Source organism: Athene noctua, chromosome 4, assembly GCF_965140245.1.
Source record: "Athene noctua chromosome 4, bAthNoc1.hap1.1, whole genome shotgun sequence".
NCBI lineage: Eukaryota > Metazoa > Chordata > Aves > Strigiformes > Strigidae > Athene > Athene noctua.
Window position 1 is genome coordinate 17,839,700 of NC_134040.1, and position 22,982 is coordinate 17,862,681.

At 42.1% G+C, this 22,982-nt stretch overlaps 2 protein-coding genes across 3 annotated transcripts; both read left to right on the forward strand.

The window, feature by feature from the left end:
• Window positions 1–1,869: 1,869 nt before the first annotated feature.
• LAP3 (leucine aminopeptidase 3) lies at window positions 1,870–18,239 on the forward strand. 2 transcript variants are annotated; one of them, XM_074903775.1, is made up of 13 exons: window positions 1,870–2,078; window positions 2,641–2,756; window positions 3,078–3,132; window positions 4,943–5,048; window positions 6,157–6,316; window positions 9,603–9,764; window positions 10,722–10,880; window positions 12,335–12,459; window positions 13,825–13,913; window positions 15,327–15,429; window positions 17,086–17,165; window positions 17,800–17,912; window positions 18,022–18,239. In XM_074903775.1, the coding sequence occupies exons 1-13, from the start codon at window positions 1,881–1,883 to the stop codon at window positions 18,218–18,220; spliced, it is 1,665 nt and encodes a 554-aa protein (XP_074759876.1). In that variant the 5' UTR covers window positions 1,870–1,880; the 3' UTR covers window positions 18,221–18,239. The 2 variants fall into 2 exon arrangements, with proteins under 2 accessions (XP_074759876.1, XP_074759877.1); XM_074903776.1 differs by lacking the exon at window positions 10,722–10,880.
• Window positions 18,240–19,192: 953 nt separating this feature from the next.
• MED28 (mediator complex subunit 28) lies at window positions 19,193–21,583 on the forward strand. Its single transcript, XM_074904567.1, has 4 exons — window positions 19,193–19,357; window positions 19,447–19,513; window positions 20,682–20,794; window positions 21,250–21,583. The coding sequence occupies exons 1-4, from the start codon at window positions 19,193–19,195 to the stop codon at window positions 21,445–21,447; spliced, it is 543 nt and encodes a 180-aa protein (XP_074760668.1). The 3' UTR covers window positions 21,448–21,583.
• The last annotated feature ends 1,399 nt before the right edge of the window (window positions 21,584–22,982 follow it).

Sequence of the window (22,982 nt, forward strand, 5' to 3'; positions counted from 1 at the left end):
AACTTTTTAATTTCTTGGTTTGAATCTATGCAACAATGAAGCATACTCGGCAATAACGGTCCAAGAGAAGATTTCTCGCAGCAGAGGTATGAAGTATTATTGTGGGATACTGTAGCTGCATGAGCTGAATGACCAAAAAACATTATCACCGAATGGTTGTTTTGTGACTTGTGAGAAAATAGTGTTTTCAGTTCACTTTAGAGCGAACAGAAGTATTACCATGCATGAATTAAACTGAACGAAACAGATATAAGGCTAAAAACCCTTTCAGCTGCACAGGTTGTCTCAGTTTAAGCACTGCTAAGACACAGCAATGGGACAATGCATAGAATCTTCGCCCTAGGAAAAAAGGGTTAAATGAAATCTTGCACAGTTAAGATGTACACAAAGCACACCTTAAAGTTAACAATAGGTAAGTCTATCACTTAGACCTTTTCAGCTTTCCCTTGTACATCATAAAATACTTTCAAAAAATGTGGAACTTGATGTGTGATCTACTTAATTTACACATTTTCATTTTAGTTACGCTTCACATAGTGTATCTGACCATATGCATGCTCAGCATGTGGAAATGAAGACTTCCTTGGGGGTACTTTTGAAAATTTGAAATCCCAGATGACAACATTCATGAGAAATATCTTCTCAGAGCTTTGAAGAGATTATGGGTCAAATCCTATCCCTCCATAAAATTAAACACAACTTCATATACCCTGAAAATGTCTGCTTAATTTGTAGATGCAGAATATATAGAAGCTCCATGCAGAGGTGGAGAAGCTAAGGAGCCATTCTTCAAAGAACTAAGAAACCATTCTAAGAGCCTCTCCAAAATAAATGAAGCTAAAAACTAACTACCATCTTGATTCTTTAAATAATGTTATGGTTTAATGTTAAAAAATTTAATTTTACAACATAAATCAAAATAGATGCAATTTCCCCCATCGTCTCTGAGTGCCACTGTTCTTCACAAGACATGTTATCTCTTTCTGTACCATTTCATGGGAAAAGTGGTTAGGTGGGAACTGCAATATACTGCTAGGGAACAGGCCCAGCTACTGCTCTTCCTAGTGTTCTGCTGATGAAACAATGTAAATTCAGTTAGAGATGTATGGAAAAGCAAACTAATTGTTATACATAGTGTCACAAAGTGTTAGAATCTGAGACATGAAAGCAAATTACTTATAACCTATGTTTCACATTTCTAAAAAAAAAAAAAAAAAAAAAAGGGATCCCTTGTCATTAAAATCTGGTGAGTGTTCAGTGCCACTGAAACTCTGGCTTTTCGTACTGATGATACAATAAATGTCAGCAAACTCCAAGCAGTTCTTTTGCTAGAGAAGCATGAATCTACTGACATTACACTAATGGCCCAGTATTTTGGTGTGAATTTTCCTGATACAATATAACCACAGTCATTCACACCGGTCTTTTATTTTCATTTATCACTTTTTTTTTTTTTTTTTTTTTAAATTTCACTCTGGCATTGTTACTGCTTTCTCTTAGAACTTGATCAACTCTTCCTCGACAGACATGGTGATACTATACGAGTAAACCATCATCCTCCATGGAAATTAACGTAAGTCTGTTGAGTTTGCATTTGCAATGAAGCTTTTATTCTTCTTTCATACCGAATTTACACTTTAATCTTCAATACGCAAGTTGAACGTGCCGTTTGCATACCAGGACTGTGTTTTTAAATCTGTGACGAGCCCACAAGAGGAGTTGTTTCAGCCCCGCACCACGCGCGAATACTTACGTAGAGCGCGCCGCGGGCGGGCAGAAAGGCGGAGCCCGCCCCAGCGCCGCGCCCGGAGCCGCCTCCGACGCTGCGCTGACGCCTCGGCCCCGCCCCCCGCCGGCCCCGCCCCGCGCGGCGCCGCCTGATGAGGCCGCCAGCGCGCCGGGCTCGGGGCCGGCCCGTTCCGTTCCGCGCTGTGCCGCCGCGCCGGGTGCCCGCCATGCTGCTGCGCTGCGTGCGGAGGGTGCCTGTGCGCCGCCTCCGCCGTGCTCTGCCCCTGGCCTGCAGCTGCTCGGCGCAGGGACCCTCGCCGCGGGGCTACAGCCGTGGGGCGGGCGGGAAGGTGAGGGGTGGCGGGGGCCGTGGGCTGACCTGGAGTCGCCGAGTGCCCCCCGGCCCGGCCTGGCGCTTGAACTCGTGAACCGGGCGGTGTCGGGGCGGGCGCCGTGCCCGGCGGGAGGCTGCGCCCCGGGGACGTTCCCCGCCGGGCTCCCGCCCTGCCCCGGCGCCTCGCTGCCTGCCGGTGGGCTCGGGCGGGGAGCGGCGCGGCTGCCCGCCGCGCTCACGTGGGTGCGACTGGCTGGGCGTCTGCGGGTGGGGAGGGGGGAAAAAAACCCCAAAGGCTCTTTTGTACTTAAAATTACAGGTTGAAAGAGTTTTTGTCTCTCCGTGTGAAGCAAAATGATTATAACTCTAGTCATACTGCATCTAATTCCTTTTCCAAGCCAAGTCGTTGTAGTTTATCCTGGTTTACCAAAGTGTCGCTCTGCATCACGTGGGATAAATACATCAACTGGGATGGATACATAGGGCAGCAGCCGCGGTTTGAACAGGGTGCTTGCCGCCTTTCAGATGGGTCTCTACCTTCCATGGTGTTTATATTAACACATGTCCTCCTTTTTTAGGGTCTCGTTCTGGGAATCTACTCAAGTGAAAAGGATGAAGGTGCTGCCCAGTTCACTAGTGCAGGAGATGCTTTCGATAGACTTGTGTCTGGAAAGTTGAGGGAACTTCTGTCCCTGTAAGTGTGTGTAAGCTGCTGAAATGGATTAAAGTACCTGCAAACACCAGTAAGAATGGTCTCTTGTATCACTATTAGTCTTTGTGTCCATGCCACTTCTCAGGCTGGTATTTGCTTCTACCAGGCCAAGCAGTTTGGAGGTGAGCTCCTCTGGACGAGTGAAGCACTGAGGAAACAGGCAAAATGTTCATGGGCACTGTGCTTTTCTTTGAATCGGCACTGAGCCAAACATCTCAGAGCACTGTGGTTGTGGACTGAACATTGTACCATAAGATTTATCACTGATAAGGACTTTACTGAAAGAATCTCTTTGTGTCCTAGGTGTGGGCCACCTTTGAAAAAAGGCAAAACACGCATATTCCATGGTTTGCATCAGGTATAAACTTGGGATTTTTGTCTGCATGTTGACTAATGTCTGAGGTTTGGCTTGCATCTTATTTGAAGCTGAGTTCTCTGCCGTGCTTGTATAAATGCTTTGCTCTTCTTCCCCCCTCTCAACAAAAGATGTGAGTTTTGTTGAAATCTCCTGCTCTGTGCTCCCCATGTTTTCATGGCCTTTTTCACAGTCCTGTGCTCCTTCTGCAAGATGTAAACAAGTCTGCTCCAAAGGTGCTGTGCTCTGAGTAACTGCTTACTGAATGAGCTGAAGCACGACTGTTTTGGATCAGACTTCTACTGTGCCTCCTGTTACTGTGTTCAGGAGGAGTGAGTGCATGAGTGTGTACTGGTATGTGCAAAGACCTTCAGATGTATCAGTTCTAACACAGTGTAGTCCCATCACAGGCTTTAATCAGAGGTTTTAAAGTTGTGTGCTTGAAGCCTCTGAAAACAAGACATGGGACTGTTCTTCAAGCAGGACTTTTGTCTGCACAGACACCATATATCACAAGGGTACGAGACTGGGATTTGTCTGCTTAAGTTAGGTTTTTGGTGCCATTTGAGAAGCCCTGATACATCTATAAGGCACCTACGTGGAGCTGGCAAATATGGTACAATTTGTGCCTTTTTGGAGTAGTAGCTAGAGGCTAGGCAGATGTAATATGACACGTAGGATTCGGTTACTTGGACAGGAACACCTAATTAGGGCTATTTAAATGATTGTAAATAAATTAGTTTGTAGTGAGGGTTGCCTACGGTGTGTCGATTCGCGTGCAGAGACCCCAGACAGGTGACACTGGACTCAGTGGAAAGGCTCTCAGAAATTTCATAGCAGTTGAGTTCATTGAAAGTCCCATTATCCCAGTTCTGCATACAGCATGGCTTCTGGGGCAAGTAGCAAATCCCTGCAACAGAATGTAGTAGAATTTGGCCTTATGCACTCTTCTAAGTGTGTAAAATAACAATAACTAAAAAAAAAGGTTAACTTGAATCACTCATCTTCTGGAAAGGTAACACTAGTTCACCGTCTTGTGGACTAAAGACTTTACTGATTTGAAGTCTTTTACCTTGAAATCTGATTGTTAGAACCTGACAGAGCAGCTGTTTGACAGAAGGGAAAGCCTAGGATTAACTTCATTTTTCTTCAGAGCTATGGGAAATCTGTTCACGTGTATAACCTTGACTTTTATACAAATTTGACTAATTCTTAAAAGACTCCTTTAATCTTTGTTATTTCTTCCTTTTTGCTTTCTGCTTGCAGCTTATAATGCAAGCATTTAGTCTACTGTGCCACATTACTTTCCTCATTTCTGGAGCCGTATACATCTGTGCAGCTTTGGTTTGTTACCTGGCAAATCATGCCAGCTCAGCTCCTGAGCTGAGCTAATAGGCTCAGCCTTTGAAGTGTTTTTATTTCCTTGGACATAGTATTGTGCCAAAAAAGGTTACACTTCTCCAGCTCAGTTCTGGCCTTTGTAGCTGGAAAGCTGGATCTGCTTTTAAAGGATTCTTGAACTTGACCTTGGAAGTATTAGTTCTGCTATGTGTTGAGCCCTGTCTGCTGCAATACACATAATTAAGCTTTACTGGACAGCAGAACAACTGGTTCCATGCCCGTGGCAAATGATTGGGAGTGCAAGATAGTGGTACCATACTGGCATGCTTAACAAAGAAATGTGCATAACATAGAGGATGTACTGAATGTATTGTAATGCTGTGCTTTGTGATTTGGAAAGTAAGGTCTTTTTAACAACTCTCTGCTCTAACAAGGAGGAAAGTGAATTCATTTGTGTGTTGGCTTCATCTAGGACTTTCCAAGTGTGGTTGTAGTTGGCTTGGGTAAGAAGAATCCTGGAGTAAATGACCAAGAAAACTGGAATGAAGGCAGAGAAAATATTCGTGCAGCTGTTGCAGGTTAACTTATTTCTAAATTTTCTTAAGCATTTTGTCTATTAAACTATTGCAGTGGTGCAGCATGTTCCATTGTTGAAGAGTGAGTCTAGATATGATTTTGTTTTGAAAAGCAAAACCTACTGCATGTTTTGGTAAATGCATTTATTTGTCACTGTTACTATGTTTTTCCTTAATGAGAAAGGAGTTACAGGGCATGAAAATCAATCTGCAGACAGGTAACTGCAGTTATTTATATCAAATAACTTCACTAAACAGTGTGATATTGAAGAGGCAGTTGTTTAATTACTATTTTGAAGCCTGAGAGCATCACCGATTCATTCACTTCATGCTCACTCTGTACTTAAGTATGCACATATATTTATATTGACTTTTGTCACTTAGTTTGTAACAGCTATTTGTGTTACACTGATACCTTTCACAGCATCAGTAGTATGATTCAGTATGTTATCTGTCATAGGCAGAGGAGACTCCTATCTTAATCAAGAATGGCTGCTGCAGCTAAGTGTGTCTAAAACAAGGATAAAAAGAGTTCTCACCACAGAGTTTATAATCTGAGACTGGAGGTCAGTTCCACATGTATGGCAGCTGTATATCCAGAGTGCTAGCCTGTGTTGTCTCACCAGCTGACAAAACATCGTTAAATTATTTGGGTACAAAATGGAATTTATGGAATACTTTTTATCTGTTTATAAACATGTGTATAAACTCATTTGGAAGAAAAGAACAGTCATATACTCAGCAAAAAACTAAATTACAGCAAATTTCTGGTAGTTGTAGTTAGTCATAATCCATAGCACTTCAGAATGATAGAGCTTTTCTTTGCTATAGAGTGAGCTTAAAGGAATCAGAACAACTGTGGACTCTCCTTTTTATTCTTGTGAAATGTCTTAATCGTTACAATTCATCAAGTGATATTTTTAGTCAAAATTTGTCAGTATATGGTCATTAGCATTTTTCGTTATTCTACTGCATGATCTTTTTAATTGATTTACTTACAATCTCAGATATCTTGAGTTAAAATTAATTTTCCCTTGAAATGTCACCTTATACACCTGTTTTCCTCTTCTGTGCAACACTCAGCCTGCTAGTTCTGTACTGTATTTTTCAGTTGGCTGTAGACAGATCCAAGATCTGGAGATCCCTTGTGTTGAAGTAGACCCCTGTGGAGATGCTCATGCAGCTGCAGAAGGTGCTGTCCTTGGATTGCATGAATATAATGAGCTGAAGCAAAAGAAGAAACCTGTAGTTACTCCTCAACTTCATGGAAGGTGATGGCAAAAGGAAAGCTTGCCTACTTTATCTGTTTGTTTGTTTATTTATAAAACTGTGTCCATGCATGAGAAAAATATAAAACTGAAAGAATAGGCCTAGCAGCAATATCCCTCTTAACTCCTCCTTTGAACTTCCTGAAGTATTTTACATCTCAATTATATTTATAATGTTTGCGCCATGTTTGGTTAGTCTGCTGTGTTCTGAAGTGAAGGGTTAATAAATGCTGCTTCATAGAAGAGAAGGCTTGGGATAAAAATGAAAGTAAAAATTTACTTGAAGCATAGTTGCAACGTAAAAGGACTTCTGTTGGTATTGTGTGCCAAAGTTGTGGAGCAGAGGTATTTCAGATTCCATAAATGAATAAATCCTTTTGAGAATCGGGAAATGCTAACTGACGCCAGACCGTCCCATGGTGGATATGTTTTACATAGTTCGCTTGTTTTTGCATTCATAGATTATAATGCAAGAAGATAAGCTTGGGTGCTTCTGGCCTCTAAATAGTCATCATTGTTACCCGAGAGCAGAAAGTAATATCAGAGCTTTGGGGTCCAGAACAGAGTTTTATTAATCCCTTTTTACTTTATCAGAGTGGACTTTGGAGCTTCTGTATAGGATATTCTGTCATGCAGAGAAGAGGTACTTCCCATATGTACTCTGTACAGGAACAAGGCCTTCCTTATGGGGAAGTTAGTGAAATAAAATAAAACTCTCTGAATTTAAGCATGTCTTGATAAGCTACATGCAACACTCCTCCCATTTTGTAACGCAGCAGATAGTTTGGGACACAATCATGTTTATATTGAATAAACATTTCCTGAAAACATAGATGGTCCTATGACCACTTATGACACTGGAGGTAATTTTTGTATACAATAATTTACGTTGGAAAGGACCTCTGAAAGTCATCTAGTCCAGGTTATCTCTAATCCAAGTTGGAGCTGGAAGTTACATAAAACTTTAAAGCTCCATCCAGTTACTCAGAACTGGACTAGACAAAGGCCTGATCATCTCTTGAGATAGAAATTTCACAGCCTCACTGGGCTATCTGTTCAAGTGCTTATCTACACTCATGGTGATTTTTTCTTTGTCCTATTGCAGTTTCCTTTGTTGAATCTTGAGACTGTTGTCTCTTACCCTCTTACTGTGCAGCTCTGAGATGTCTCTTTCATCTTCTCTATAAACCCTGTTTAAGGGTAGAAGGAGGTCTGCAATTAGATTTTTTTTCTAAATTTTTCTTCTCTAGGTGAGATAAACCCAATTCTCTTAGCTTCTTCTCATATGCCATGTGCTCCAGTTCCCTACCCCTCTTAGGGGCCCTCCTTTAGACTTTCTGGAGTTTATCAGTATTGGGTTTGTATTCAGGAACTCAGAAGTGGATGTACCTAGATGCAGCCTCACAATGCTAAGGAGGTAAATAATTACTTCCCTTAACACGCTGGCCGAGCTCTAATTGAACACAGTTGAGCTTTGTCACCGCAGTAATGTGCTGCTTGCTTCTGTTCAGCTTGTCTGCCAGGAACCCCAGGTTCTTTTCTGAGACATCACTTTCTGCCTAGTCAGTGTCTAGCCTGACTTGCATAGAGCTGTCCTGTCCCGGGAACAGGACTTTACACCACTCTTTGTTAAAATTCACAGTGTTCCCCTTGGTGCATTCCTCCAGCTTGTCAAGGCCCCTATGAATGGTGGCCCTACATTCCCCATTTCAGCTGCTCCCCACAATGTGATGCTGTCTGTGAACAACTGAGGGTACATTTCATTGTCCAAGTTGTTGATGAAGGTATTGGCCTTGGTATCAACCCTTGAGGAACACCACATGTAACTCTGCTATATTCTAAGCCCAACAGTTCTTGCAGTTTTTCACCCATTTTGTAGTTTACCCCTCCAGTTCATGTTTTCTTAATTTGTCTGCAAGGATTCTATGTGAAAGCCTTGCTAAAGCCAACCCTCTCTTCATAGAAATCAGTCAAGTTGTTCAGACATGATTTGCCCCAAATAAATCTATAATGACTCTTCCCAGTGACCATCTTGTCCTTCATATACCTGGAAATGGCTTCCAGGATGACTTTCTCCATAAACTTTTAGGTGATTAGTCTAGGATAACTGCCTTGTAGTCGCCTATATCTTCCTTGCCATTCTTAAGTACTTTTCTAGTCATCAGGGACCACATGCAGTTACTGTGACTTCTCAAACTGAAAGACACCAAGCTTGCAGTGGTGTCAGCCAGCTCCCTCAGCCCTCTCAGATATATCCTGCCTGCTACTAAGGACTTGTGTATGTCCAGCATCCTTAAGCAGTCCCAAGCCTTCCTCTGTTGTGAATAGTACCTGTCTTCCCCAAACTCTGTTACTAAGCACAGAGAACTGGGGAATCTGAATGCGGACCTTAAGACTGATGAAAAGCAGGCATTGAGAACTTCAGTCTTAGTGTTCGCTAGATTGCCTGCCCCATTTAGCACGAGGTCAACGTCATTCCTGACCTTCCTTTTCCTGGTGGTGTACCTGTTGAAGTCCTTGTTGCCTTTCCTGCTTCTTGTCAGTGTCAGCTGAGATTTGGCTGCTTAATTCCATCCCTCCATATCCAGGCAATGTTTCTAAATTCCTCCTGGATTCCTCCTTCGCTGTGTTGCTCTCTTGAGAGGTGGAATCCAGCTTAATGCCCTGCTTTGTGATATCTTTTAAAGCAAATCAGCGTTTCAGTTCTGTCTCAGTAAAATGAAAGGTTTTGTACTGCTAATGTTGCAAAGTAACAAGAGAGACATTGCCATTTCCTATGCAGGCAGTTCTTTGAACGTCTGTCATTCATTAGTGAAATGCTTTGAGTGCACTCTGCAATGAGATCCAAATTCCACTCTTATCACCTAATCATATTTCAGTAAAGTGAAAAACAGAATTGGAGGCTTTATATGGTAAATAAAAACTTTCAGGGCTGTTATAGTTAATGCGATTACAGATTTTGGAAGGGGTATTAAACCTTGTGCTTAAGGATTTAAGTCAATCTCTGACTAGTAAGGATTAGGACAAGACCTAATGTATTAGATAATTTTACATCTGTCTGCTCTAGGATTCTTCTAGCTGCTGGCACTGGCTAGAACCAGAGATGAGCTACTAGGCTAGATGCATCTTGGATCTCATATTAAATTCCTTGTAGTAAGATTACTATGACATTCTTAATTGCCCCAAATTAATGATACTGCATTTTCAAACAGGAGAGAACAGATGGATGCTGACAAGGTCTTACTTTTGCAAATGTTTATGATCCTGATTATTATATGGTGTTGTTTAGTGCTGAAAGTGAAGCGTGGCAAAGAGGTGTTACCTATGCTGAGGGTCAGAATCTTGCTCGGTACCTTATGGAGGCTCCAGCTAATTATATAACTCCAATCAAATTTGCCGAACATATTGAACAGAAGCTCAGAAGTTTCAGCAATGTGAAGGTCCATATAAGGTAAGTTCCACTGAAATGATTCCTCTGTAGGCTAAGATACCTTCCAGGTTATTCTTATTTGCAGCAGGCTTCATTTTCACTCTGCCAGTTCAAATGAGAAAAGCAGGGGATGTGTTTGGCAAAAAGGTGTGAGGGGTGCCCAGACTGCAGGCCACTCTCAGTATTAGAAGGTGAGCTTCTAGTTTGCAGAGTAAGCAAGATATTAGTCATGGAGTCAATTACTGCTTAATTAGCATGTGCTGTGAAAGGAAGCCTGAGGGAGACTTGGTGCATAGAGGGCAAATACTAGGTACCTTTTTCCTAATATTTTTTGTTTTCTTCCTAAGTGGGTTTTATACATAGCTTTTCTTTTTTATTTGGATATGGTAATTAAACATCCTCTATTTATTGCTGTTATTATTTGGGGTTTTTTTAGCTTTTAAAAATATTGAGATGGAGCCATAAAAGCCTCTGCAACTGAATTTAACACAGCTAATACTTCTTGCCTCTGGATTTCTAGCTACTGCTCTTTGTTGGGCTAACTTGCGCAAGTGTTGGAGGCTGTTCTATTGAAAAGCAAAAGACTGAGGGAAATCAACTTTGCCTATAGCTAACCTTATCTTGATAGCAGAAAGCTAAACTGTAAACTGCTGCAATATTGTTACTTCGTATGCCTTCAGAGACTACAGCCTCACAGGAAGTGAAGTTTAATGTTTTTGTTGTTTGTTTCCTTGTTTTGTTTTTTTTTAAACAAGGCAAACCAAAACCCAAGCAGCAACTTTGAGGAAGTATTTTTCTGTTTCACAAAAAAAGTAGTATGGTTGGATTTAAAATGACAGTTTCCAAAATAGCTAACTAAAATTAAATTAATAGTTTGTGTACAAACCTTCAAGAATTGTGATCTTTTAATAGCAAACAAACAAAAATCACTTTGGTTAAAGTTCCAATTACAAAAAAAAAAAAAAATTTCTATTCCAGACCGGAGTCTTGGATAGCAACACAAGAGATGGGAGCATTCCTGAGTGTAGCTAAGGGTTCGGCTGAACCTCCCATCTTTCTGGAGATTCACTATTTAGGTGGTGCTAATACAAATGACACCCCATTGGTATTCGTAGGAAAAGGAGTTACATTTGACAGGTATGTATACTAATATTTTAATGACTAGAGGGGGGAAAATGCCTTCCTGTTATTCGTGTTCAGTGGGGAGTTCCTTTTTCTTTGCTCAGCATCGCTTCCAATGCTGTTCCAGTGTTGTGGTAAGGCATTAGCTGCTTTTTTCCATCTGCTAAGCCACAGGAATGCGGCGTTCAGATCACAGCTAACCCTTGCAGGAGGTTAACCTCCACGGGAAAGAGAGCACAAACGCCAGTATGGTGGATGCTATCTGTTTGGTTTATTAACTGCGCAATTGCTTTATATACCCCTTTCTGTACATCATGAGATCTTTAGTTCCCTGTTCTTTCCGTGCATCACGAGATCTTTTTCATGTGCCTCTATTTTTCCCGTACATCGCGAGATCTTCAGAGCGCCTCCCCCTACATTCCAGTGAACTTGCCTTATAGTATAATAGATTGTGCTGCCCTTCCTATGGATAAGACAAGCTTGAGTGGTTGGACAAAGTAGGAATTGATATGCCCCCATCTTGTAAGGGGAAAATGGAAATTCAGGGGGAAGGAAAGCAAAGAACATGCTATTTTTCCTTTTTTGGCCTGAGCAAACCTCTGGATGAAGAATTTACATGTTTAGAATCGCAGTCTGTCACTGGACATCTAGATCATGCTTAAGGAAAGAAAAAATAGTTCATTCTTTGCAGCAGTTCCTTGTAACTGCTTTTCATGTCACACAACTAATGAAGAATTTATCACTGTTCCCCTTCCATGTGCTGATTTTACCAAGTGTAATATTTTGTTCTTGTTTTGGGCTCTTCTGTCATGGAGACCATTGAGTTACTCTGCTTCAGATTACCTGGATTTTTATGGTGCCCTAATTATGAGGAAATAAACCAGGGTCATATTTTATCTGAAATGAAAACCCAGATACCTTGCTTTCAGTATGCTTACTAAGATGTTGCAGGAATATTTGAAAGCGCTGTAATGGTTTAGGCCCTGCCGGGACCGGAGAGCACGTTGCTGTTGCCCCTCCCCCACCCGCAGCCGGTCGGGCTGGCAGTGAGGCACAAACCCTGGGGTAAAATAAGAAGAAATTTAATACAGCAGTGTGATAAACAATCTGAACAACAACAGTAGCAATGATAACAACAATAAACAGCAATAACAGTGAACAAAACAAATGATACACAGAAAAATACCGCAAAATGGTCACGGAACAGCTTCCCGCCACCAAGCCCACCAAAGAGCAAGTAAAAAGTTTCCGCCCCTGGACCTGACGCCAGCATGGTATGAATAACCCGGCTGGAGATCCCTTCCCCCTCTCTCTCTGCTGGGGAAACCTAACCCTATCCTAGCTGAACCAGGACAAACACCAAGTCTAGCGTTCACTGATACTGAAACATACTGATGGACAGAACATGATCAATGTATGCAATGTCAGACTCCTACATGTTGGATGATACTTGGTGCTGTTTGTTCCAGTGGTGGCATTTCACTGAAGCCGTCTTCGGGTATGGATGCGATGAGAGCAGATATGGGAGGGGCAGCAACTGTCTGTTCAGCCATTGTGACAGCAGCAGCTTTAAATCTACCTCTTAACATAATTGGTAAGTGTGTTTGTGTGAGAATCAAAAAATCTTAATTTTACAAGATTTCATTTAGACAGTAGTTTTCTAGTATCAGCAGTGGTAATGGTCTCCCTGAAATGTTATGGACTCTTGTTCTTTCATTCCCTTGCTTAGTCTCTCTTCCATTTCCACTTGCTTATCAAAAAATTACTAGCTTTGAATAAAATATTGCAATACCACATTAAAATTTTGAAGGCATGATTTTTAGATTTTAGCAGAGTCATTAATTAGATTGTCAGTAAACTTATTTCAGCAAGTTTTTCAGAAGTTCTGATCCTTCATTACAAGAAGGAATGTGGATATCTGTAAAAGCAATTAAAAATTAAAAGGAGTTAGCAGAGCTACCTCCATGAGCATTTGCCACAGCTGAACAGGAAGAGGGATCAGCTCTTGTTTCCTTAGGTGAACACCTCAGCAGAAATCTAAACCAAACAAAACCAGTCTGTTGATACTATCTTTAAGTAGAAGCAATGCTTATTTTTTTCTGCAGAAATATTGCACAGCTAAAATTAAATGAGCCAATTCAGGAACCCTAGCAAAACCCTAGTTGGTGATGACATGTAATCCATTCTAGGATAAGTTCTATGAGAGAACCTGGACTTTCAGGTTTTAGTCACTTTTGTGCTTCAGCCAGTAGAGGGCAGCGAAACACACATCCTCACGACATTCTCACTGAAAAGTATGCGATTGGAAGGGCTAAATAAGTGGAGCAAAAGTCTGTATACATAATTCCACTGAAAAGTGGTGGTTCACAGTTTGCTTACTTCTTGTGCCAGAAGCAGGTTTAACCTAGGAACGGTGGAGTGCCTTTCATCCCGTTATCCCATTCATAGTTGGAGTTTTGACACTGATCCTCTTTTTTGCTCATCTCTATTTGCAGCTCTTATGGTTAGAGTTCTATGGTGAGTCCTTGGACCCCTCAACATTACACAGTGTTTATCTACAATGAGTAGAGCTTGAATGGCTTGGAGTGTTAATCTGAGAAGTTTTTAATTTCAGAAAGAATGATATCCCTTTACCGGTGACTAATCATGTACGGAAGACATAAGATGGTATTTGTTTCTCCTCTGATCTCACTTGTCTGGCCATAAAGTAGAAGTAAATCGTAGTGGTGAAATGGTGTAGGTGAGAGAATGTGGTGGTGCAACAATCAGAGGAATTTCCCTAATTGAAACCTGGACCATGTGTCTTTCAGTAACTAGGAAAATTTGGAATTTGAGCATAAATTCAAGATGAGAATAGTACTGTTTTCTTAAGGAGGTGTTCATTTTTTTCCTAAGTGTTTTTTCTACATCTTTTCTGAGAAAGAAACTAGTAATGCACTTTTTTCTTTTTCTCTCTGAGGTTTGGCACCCCTCTGTGAAAACATGCCCAGTGGTAAGGCAAATAAGCCTGGGGATGTAGTTAGAGCCAAGAATGGAAAAACAATACAGGTATGCATGTGAAGCTTGGAATTTGAATACTTCTAGTGAATTGGCTTAATCAGTCAAGTTGTGTGACTGCAGTCAGAGTATGTATTTGAAAAGACCTTTTAAAAAGATAAGCAGTGCAAATGTATTGTTTTTAAGAATGTAAGCAGCATGTTATTAATTAGAAATTGCTATCGTAGGACTCTTTCAAATGTAAATCTAGATTGAAGACATTAGACATGTTTTATAAATTGCTAGGAAAAGCTGAAAAGTGTGGTCATTTACTGAACATGCCAGAAAATCTTGTTTTAGCATAAGAGGTTGTTGCAGTGCTCATAAATACAGGTTCTCAGTCAGAATGAGTAACATTAATTGCTTCCAGCAGACCCTTCAGGACACTTCCCTGCTATCTGGAGTAAGACATAAGAGTATTGGTTTCCTGCTGATGTAACCAAGGTCTTTACACTGCCAAGCTGCTCTGTACAATCAGAACTCTGAGTCATAATGGCTGTTTGTGCAAAGGAGCTTGCCAAATCAGTACCCAGTATACGTATTTTATCTTTAATCCAAACTGCTCCATACTTAGAGATTAAATGGTACTGAAATTTGTTGTGCTGTAGACCACTGATGTTGTGCAGAAGTAGATGGCTTCATCAATATTTCTCTCTGTCTGGATTTCTGTGATTCTGCCACCTTTGACTTGCTGAATCTTTCAGTTCCTTGCAGTTCTTCTCCCAAAACTCAGTTCAGTCACTCTGCTTTGAGGGAAAAGACTGGGTACATATTCCCCCACAAAGAAGAAATTTGCGAGAAAGTGCTAGTAGCTCAGAGCACATCATGCAATTAATCTTTCAGAATTCATCATAAATTTTCCCTGAAAGGGGAAGGGAGCAAAGGGGATACTGATTTTTTTTTTTTTTTTTTTTTTGAGGGAAGAACTTTCAGGCTCCAAAGAGCAGTATAACAAGAAACTGTTTGCAGACATGCATTTGGGGTTCTTTGTGGTACTCTCTCCTCCTTTGTGGTTTCCATTGGCCACATCTCTGCGCTTGCTCGGAAGCAGCCCCCAGGATTCCTGGGGCTTTGCTGGGAATGGCAGCCAGCCCCCTGCACTCCCCTGGGGCACCTCCCCAGCCTCCAGGCTCTTCTGAGGAGCCAGCAGCACAGAGGCCCAGCATGCAGAGGAGGTTGCCGTGCTGCAAGATGACTTGACTTCAGCTACAGATAGGCTTTTATTTTATAAACATAACTGTATATAAATACTGTCCTTTTTTTTTTTTTAGTTTAAGTAAATTTTGATTATCTGAAGTTCCTAGGGCATTCACAGTGAACAGTGCGTTCACAATCTGACAGCTGTTTAAGATAGTATATAGAAATAAGTCAGTGATAGGGATGTTTTCAGTAGTTAATCTGTTTTTACTAATTTTGCACCTCAAGGTAGATAACACAGATGCAGAAGGAAGACTGCTGTTAGCTGATGCCCTCTGTTATGCCCACAATTTTAAGCCAAGGGCTATTGTGAATGCTGCAACATTAACAGGTAAGCAGTCTCCCTTCCCTGCTCAGTCTGCAAGTCAGTTCTGTGTTACTTTTGTTAATTGGGCTGTGGATTAGTTGCCCTGTGTATATAAAGCCAACCAGAATTCAAAAGCAACTGAGGTGATTCTACATGTTGTAGGACAAGAGCTAGCACAGTTTATGCTCTTAACAACTTGCACAGCTGCACTGTGTCTCTAGGACTGGTGGGGGGTATTGGCATGCAGGGGACAAGCTCAGCAATGTAGATGAAGTTGGACCAGCCCACCTGAGCTGGAACTAAGAGCAGGGAAAACCTACACAGACTTTGATGTTTCTGCACAATGTTTCCCAGTGCTTCCATTTCTGAGCTAAGCCCTCTCAGCTCCCAGGGCTGTGTGATGCAGAGATGCTGGCGTGGTTGTGGAAGAATCCTGCCAGGTCCATATGGCACTGGCTGTGCTGGAGCCAAAATAGCTTCTTTGTGAACGGCTGCCTGAGCGCCTGAGGTCTGACCTAGCCAGCACTAGCTCTTCCATTATCTGAGCTAGCTCAGGTCTCCATGATTCTAGAGAACAGGAGAGTTGTCATCTTCCCAAGAATTCGTTTGGCTGAAGTATCTCTTGTTTTATGTTCAGTATGTGTACTTTCAGGCATAATAAAATGTGCTTTGTTTCATCTCTACAGTTGTGTATGAATGAGGTTGCAGTTTTAAATTTAAAACTAGCATTGTGTATGCATCTCATGAACTGCAGTAACAAGCTGTCATGGCTGAAGTGACTGTAGCTCAAATGAGAGCAAACATGGAAGAGTAGTTCAGACAGGAACCCACTGTGTTGCTTAATACATATGCTAAGCAAAAAATACTATTTTTCTATATATTCTTTACTAGTGCTTTAAATTAAGTTACATCAGTTTTACCAGTTCAAATGCTGTGGAAGATTTCAATAGAAGGGAAGCTGATTTTAAGCTGACTTGTATAGAAGTATTCCTGTATTACTCTGTTTGGGATCCTTGGGTACCAAGCAGGAAGGAGGAGAAATCCTGTAGAAATTTCTTTGACATATAATTTTGTTAAACTACTTTTTTTTTTTTTTTAAATCTCACGGAGGATTGAGTGTTGGCATTAGAGAAGCAGTTCTGTGGCATCAAATATATGTAATCCCTCTGGTTTAGGCATGTTTTAGGTATTTTGATGAGGATTATTTTCATTTACAGTAAATCTACATATGCTGTGCAAAAATCTATGCAAGCATTATTCACAAAAAGGAGAGTATAGGTTGAAAATTGTAGTGGTGTATAAATTGGAAAAACTCCACTCTTTTTTTTTTTATGTGGAAACAATAAAATTTGGATGTTTTTCTTGAAGCACTGTTATTGCTGAGTATATTAGAAATATTGCTAAGCATCAAGCTGAAAACAGAAAACATAGTTTAATGAGATACAGAATATAATTTTTATGAATTCTTGTTATATTAGATTACATAAATATTTTAACAATGTTTAAACTTTTAAAAATGCAAGTGTACTAAACCCTTCATTTTTTGCAGACTTTAGAAACTGCTGATAATTTAATTAAATGAATTAAAAATGAAAAGTTCTGTGAGGAGTCAGGGTGCAGAGGAATAGCTCGGGTGCACCTTTACCTTTGTTGTATAACCTTGAAGGTGTGTTTCTGTAGGTGCCATGGATGTTGCATTGGGGTCTGCTGCAACAGGAGTGTTCACAAACTCATCTTGGCTTTGGACTCACCTTTATGAGGTAGGCCATCTGCGTTGTTAATTAAAAGATAATTCAGTAATAGTTGCTACTGAAAAGTTAGTCTTACTTTATGCAAATATGACAGATTATTGCATTTTGAATTCTCATAGGAATGGTGTTAGTACTGTATTGAAAATAATTAATTTTGACTATAAATTATTAGCTCTTTAGTGAGGTTTATCATACAGCAAACAGCATGCACATCATATCAAGGATCTGCATGTTTTGATAACTTACTGCATATGCATAAGCTATGGACTGCTGACAGTAATTAGTTCATGTTAAAAAGATAATTGATCTTGTGTAACAACACTGAAACAAATTTAGAGAGGCATCATGAGTGACTAAATGTGATGGCTAAAGGAAGCCTCTGAAAGGAAGGGTTTGTGTTGTCAGGAAAAAGGAAATTTAAAAAAAAAGTAGTCTTTAGATTTTGCCTTTTGACTAACACTGAAGTAGCTAAAAAGTAGGATTCACTGTTTTGTAGTTTATTTCCAAATACCTAATACTATACTGGGCTGAAGATTTTCAGACTGATCAAGGCTAAACAAAAGCATGCATCATACCAGGGCTTATAAATGCAGTTTATTTAAAAAAAAAAAAAATGCCGAAACCATCACTGTTTCTTTTTCAGGCCAGCATTTTGACAGGAGACAGAGTTTGGAGAATGCCTCTTTTTGAACATTACACAAAACAAGTAACAGACTGTCCTCTTGCAGATCTGAGTAACATTGGAAAATACAGCAGGTAAGATGTACCAACATCCTCCATGTGACCCTTCCTTTCAGTGTATTTGTTTAATGTTTGTGCTGCTGGTGTTGCTGTAGAAACAATACTATTTTTCTGCTTCCCACAGAGCTGGAGGAGCATGCACAGCTGCTGCATTCCTGAAGGAATTTGTGACTGCCTCTCACTGGGCTCATTTAGATATAGCTGGTGTGATGTCGAACAAAGATGAGGTGCCCTATCTTCGAAAAGGCATGGCAGGGCGGCCCACAAGAACACTAGTGGAGTTTGCGGCTCGATTAAGTCAAGACAGTCACAATACCAAATAAAATACATACTAAAAAATCATCCACTCTGCCTTAAGAAAACGAATCTTAAAAGTATTATTCATAAATGAATGCCCCAGGCATTTTGACACTCTGGCATTAGAAATGCCTTTTATAAATCATTACTTGGGTAAGAATATCTCACCTTTGAGATTTGTCATCACACATTATGCAGTTTAAAATAAAAAAAAAAAAAATTAACTATTGAGATATTTAGTACCAAAACATCTGAACATAACTACTGCAAACGGTAGATCTCTTACTTGGGTGTGTTTTGATCAGGAGAGAATTAACAATAGATCGTAGATATGCCTGTTTTGGGTGAATTGTAGGTGGTGTGAAAGGTAACTCTGCAAATCTGTGTGCAGAAATGCCTTTCTTCCCCTAATACACACCAACAGCTAGATTTTTGAGGTAGAAATGCTGCACCATCAGCTTTTTTAGGCTGTTGCATGGTTTCAGCGCTAAATTATGTCAGGAGTCTTAAACAAATGCCACCAAGGGTTATGTTGTACCTGTTTTACAAAAACTAAAGAATGCAAGTTAGTTTTTTGGGGGGAGCCTGCTGCCATCCCGCAGGATTATCTGTCATCCTGCTGCTTCCCCCTTTGACAGGTGCGAGGCTGTCTGGCCCCAAGGAGCGCTACTGTTCCCAGCATGTCAGACAGCTTTAGCACTTAAAAAGCGGGGTGATGCTTCATGGGGAAGGTGGGGGACGCCGGCCCCGAGGGTGGGGTTTTCTGTTTCGCTCTGGTTTAGGGTGGTGGGTCGGTTTCGGTAAGGGCTGGGGTACAGCGAGCGGCGATGCAGCGGTGCTCGGGGGGGGCGGCTGCGGGCGGGCGATGCCGGGCGGCTCCGGCGGCCCCTGCGTGGGGCGGGCGGTGGCCCCGGCCCGCGGTGAGGCTGCGCTGGGCCCGCCAGCGGCTCCCGCCCCTTTGCGCATGCGCGGCCGCCGCCGAGCGGGCCGGGCGCGCCATGGCGGGCGCGCTGGGCGGCATGTTCGCCAGCCAGCCGCCGGGGCCGCCGCCGCCGCCGCCGGGGCCTCCCGGCGGGCCCGGCCCGGCCGGCCTCATCCCGCCGCCGCCGGGGCCGCGCAATCCCAACAACACGCTCGTGGACGAGCTGGAAGCGTCCTTCGAGGTGTGTGGACCGGGGGGGAGGGCAGGCCGCGGGCGGGCGCAGCCCTCAGGGCGCCGGCCCTCCGACCTCCGCGCTTCCCTCTCTCGCAGGCCTGCTTCGCCTCGCTGGTGAGCCAGGACTACGTGAACGGCACGGACCAGGAGGAGATCCGCACCGGTGAGGCCCCGGGGGGTGGCGTCGCCGCGGTGCCCAGCGCCCCCCGCCTCACTCCCGCCGCGCTGAGCCGAGCCCTGGGCGGCCTTCGGGCGCCGCCGAGGTGCTGCAGCCCGGCGGTGCGGAAGCCCCGGGTGCCCCCGGTTTTCTTCTGCAGGCTGAAACGCAGAGGGGCACGGCTGGGGCTGCCAGCGTGTGCCTAACCTGCCCTAAAACTTGCTGCGAAGTTTTGCAGGTGCATTTGGCCCTTCGCTGGGGGTGTCTGTATGCGCCCTGGCATTTGAGGCCAAAAGAGGGTTAAAAACCATTCGAGGGCCAGTGACGGCGTCACTGGGGGTTGCTCGGCTCTTCCCGGGTGGAGAGTCCACAGCAGCGGGAGGCTCACGGGGAGAGAAGCCCACCCGGGAACGGTCGGGGATTTAGGGACGGGTGCGAGTGCCAGCTGGGTGCCGGGGCCGTGGGGGATCTCCTTAGCGTGCCGTGAAATGCACGGTTCAAAAACTGGGAAGCTGATGCGACGCATTTTGAAGCTATATGAAGCATTAGTAAGAGGCGGGAAGGGAAAGCCTAGATTGCCCAGTAGCAATGCTTTCAGATTTGTGTGACACGCACCTCTGTGGGAAGTGTAATTAATACTGAACAGGAAGTTAAAAAATGGTCCCTGCCCATACTGTTAGAAGTGTACTTCTCCCTGAAAAATTTTTTAAAGTTTGACTCTAAAGCACCGTTTGGAAAACCCCTTTCTGGATATGGGGTCCCACTCATGCTGGAATGGGACAGCTTTTATTATCAAAACAGTAGTGCATAATATATGAAGGCAGAATATTCTCCTAAATACACCTGTATTTTAGAACCTTACACTGAGTTTCTTGCTTGGGCATACAGTGAAATGTTTTCTTTATTCAACCAAGTTCCACAAATTATTTTATCACTCTTTGTCATGGTCAAACATGTAATAAAACTTGGGAAGAAGACTTGTCTTGCACCTTTAAAAGAAGTTCTTAAAGTTTGCAAAGCAACGTTTTATATGTCGTTTTAGTGTATCTGAAGATTTTCTTTCTGGAAAGTACCATGAAAAGTGTTTTTAATAGAATGCAGACAATGACCAGCATCAGCCCGATAACATCTTTTTTTTGCATCTGTTTTTTATATTTTGTTATTTCATGCTTAGGTGTTGATCAGTGCATCCAGAAATTTCTGGATGTTGCAAGACAAACTGAATGCTTTTTTCTACAAAAAAGACTGCAGCTATCAGTCCAGAAACCAGAGCAAGTAATTAAAGAGGTATGTTAAAGTTAATTTACCTGTGTTGTGCTAGATCAGATAAGCTGTGTACCAGTACAGTTAAACACCTTGTTCACACTAATTTTGGGTTTCTCAACATGATGCTATATTTTTTTAAGTTGGTAGATCTCCACTTTTAACATAGCTCTCATGAACCTGGAGAAGCTGGATGCCTGCTGCTCTGTGGAGTATTGGAACACAGATGATGGTTTCTTTGAAAGAAACAAACTAGTTAAATTTTGCTGGAAGTAATGATCTCTGAGCTCTGTGACGCATGGGAGCAGAACCGGTACATTGACAGTGCTTTCCCTCTGTTTTGTTAGACACTTTTCCATTATTAGGATCCCTGTAAGGTCAGCTTGAAAACTCAAGCTAAAAAATTACATGCTCTTTATGTGAGGTGGTTATTCTCATTAATACAGTCTATTTACTAATACACATTTTTTCATCCATAGGATGTTTCAGAATTAAGAAATGAATTGCAGAGAAAAGAAGCATTAATTCAGAAGCATTTAGGGAAACTGCGACACTGGCAACAGGTCCTGGAAGATATCAGTGTACAGCACAAAAAGCCTGCAGAAATGCCTCAAGGCCCATTAGCTTACCTAGAACAAGCATCTGCTAATATTCCTGCTCCAATGAAGCAAACGTGATCTTTGATTTTATGTATCTGAGTATTTTCAACAATGCAAAGCAGTGTTCTTCTTACTTTGTATGCTTTTTGTATAATGTAATTTGTATTACAAATATAAATAGTTAAGACAACTAAACAAAGTAATTTTTTTCTTTCCAAATATGGGTTGATTTTATATTTCAGTGGGAAATATGCAGAGCTGCTACTCGGGATGCTTTCTGGTAGAAGTGTTTACCAGAATGCATCCTGTTCCTTCTAGAAAGGGTGGCCCTAGCTCTCCCCTAACTATAACTTTGCTGGTACGATGAAAAGACTTGCAACGATTGCTGTTTGGTTTTGCTGGAAAATTTAAATGTTTTATGATCCAGTCATTATCCTGTTATCCTTAAGTACCACTGTAGAAGCACTCTTAGAATTGTCTGTATCTAGGTCAGATCAAGAGTGTACTTTTTTGAAGGGAATTGTCCGTCTCCGCTGGATTTTTGCTCACCTCATGAAGGTGGGTCTCAGCATATACAAATTTGATTCTAATAGGATGAAATGAAATTGCAAAATGCACTATGCCCACGGGGGCATACGTAGTGCAGGTCCCATGTTACTGGTGTTCTGTCTGTCAGGTTTGTGTAGAGATGGTCCAAAATAAAAAGCACTCATTGTAGATGTTGGGTCATCAGCTTCTATTGGGGTGCATTATTCAGTAATGTAAGCGTAGCCAAAAAAAGATTCTGGAGGTAGAAATAGCAAAGGAGCCCTGTCTCTCTATTACTAGGCAACAAGCTTAATTCATCCATATAGGCAGGAAAGCCACTTTCTACAGACGCAGTCCCTAGAAATTAATAATTAGAGTATTGTAACCCTGGAATCTAGAATTAGCAGTAGTATACTGAACTTTGTGGTGTGCTTTAAAAGTTCTGGGGGCAGAGTGGGTGAAAACTAATGAAAAAGCCCTATACATTTCTGATCCTCTCACAGATACCAAGGCACTCCTCAGTGTAACTTACTGTGCACCATTTTATCCCCTTGATTATATGTGTAAAAAGTGTCTTCTTGCCAAATATGATGCTAAAGTCTCCTTCCAAACCAAGCAGTTCATCTTGGAAAAAAAACTAGACAGCTGGGTTTAAAGCACTGGCCTGTAGAAGCATTCCGACCCTTCTGCCACCTTTTCACCACCGGTGAGATGCAGGGGCTGTTTTGTAGTAAGTGCTGGCATTTGCTGGTACAGTTCTTGCTGGCTGTTTGATACAAGCAGGGGTCAGGTAAAAGTTAATGTAGCTGGGCCCTGCTAGTTGAAATTAAATGGGAATTCAACTCGTACAGCAGCTGAAAGATGAACTAGCCTGTCTTAAACACGGCCGCTGCTTGCGCAGTTCTCCACCTTTCACATTTGTTGATGAATTACCTAAGTGTTAATTTCTTTCTGACTGTCTCTCCTCCCAGTAATGAGTTAGCTAGCATGATCTGATAAATGGAGTCATTCCCCCGCTTTGCATGTAGGTGGGCATAAGAACAATGTTGAGATAAAATGCACAAGTGCGCAGTTGCCTAGATCTG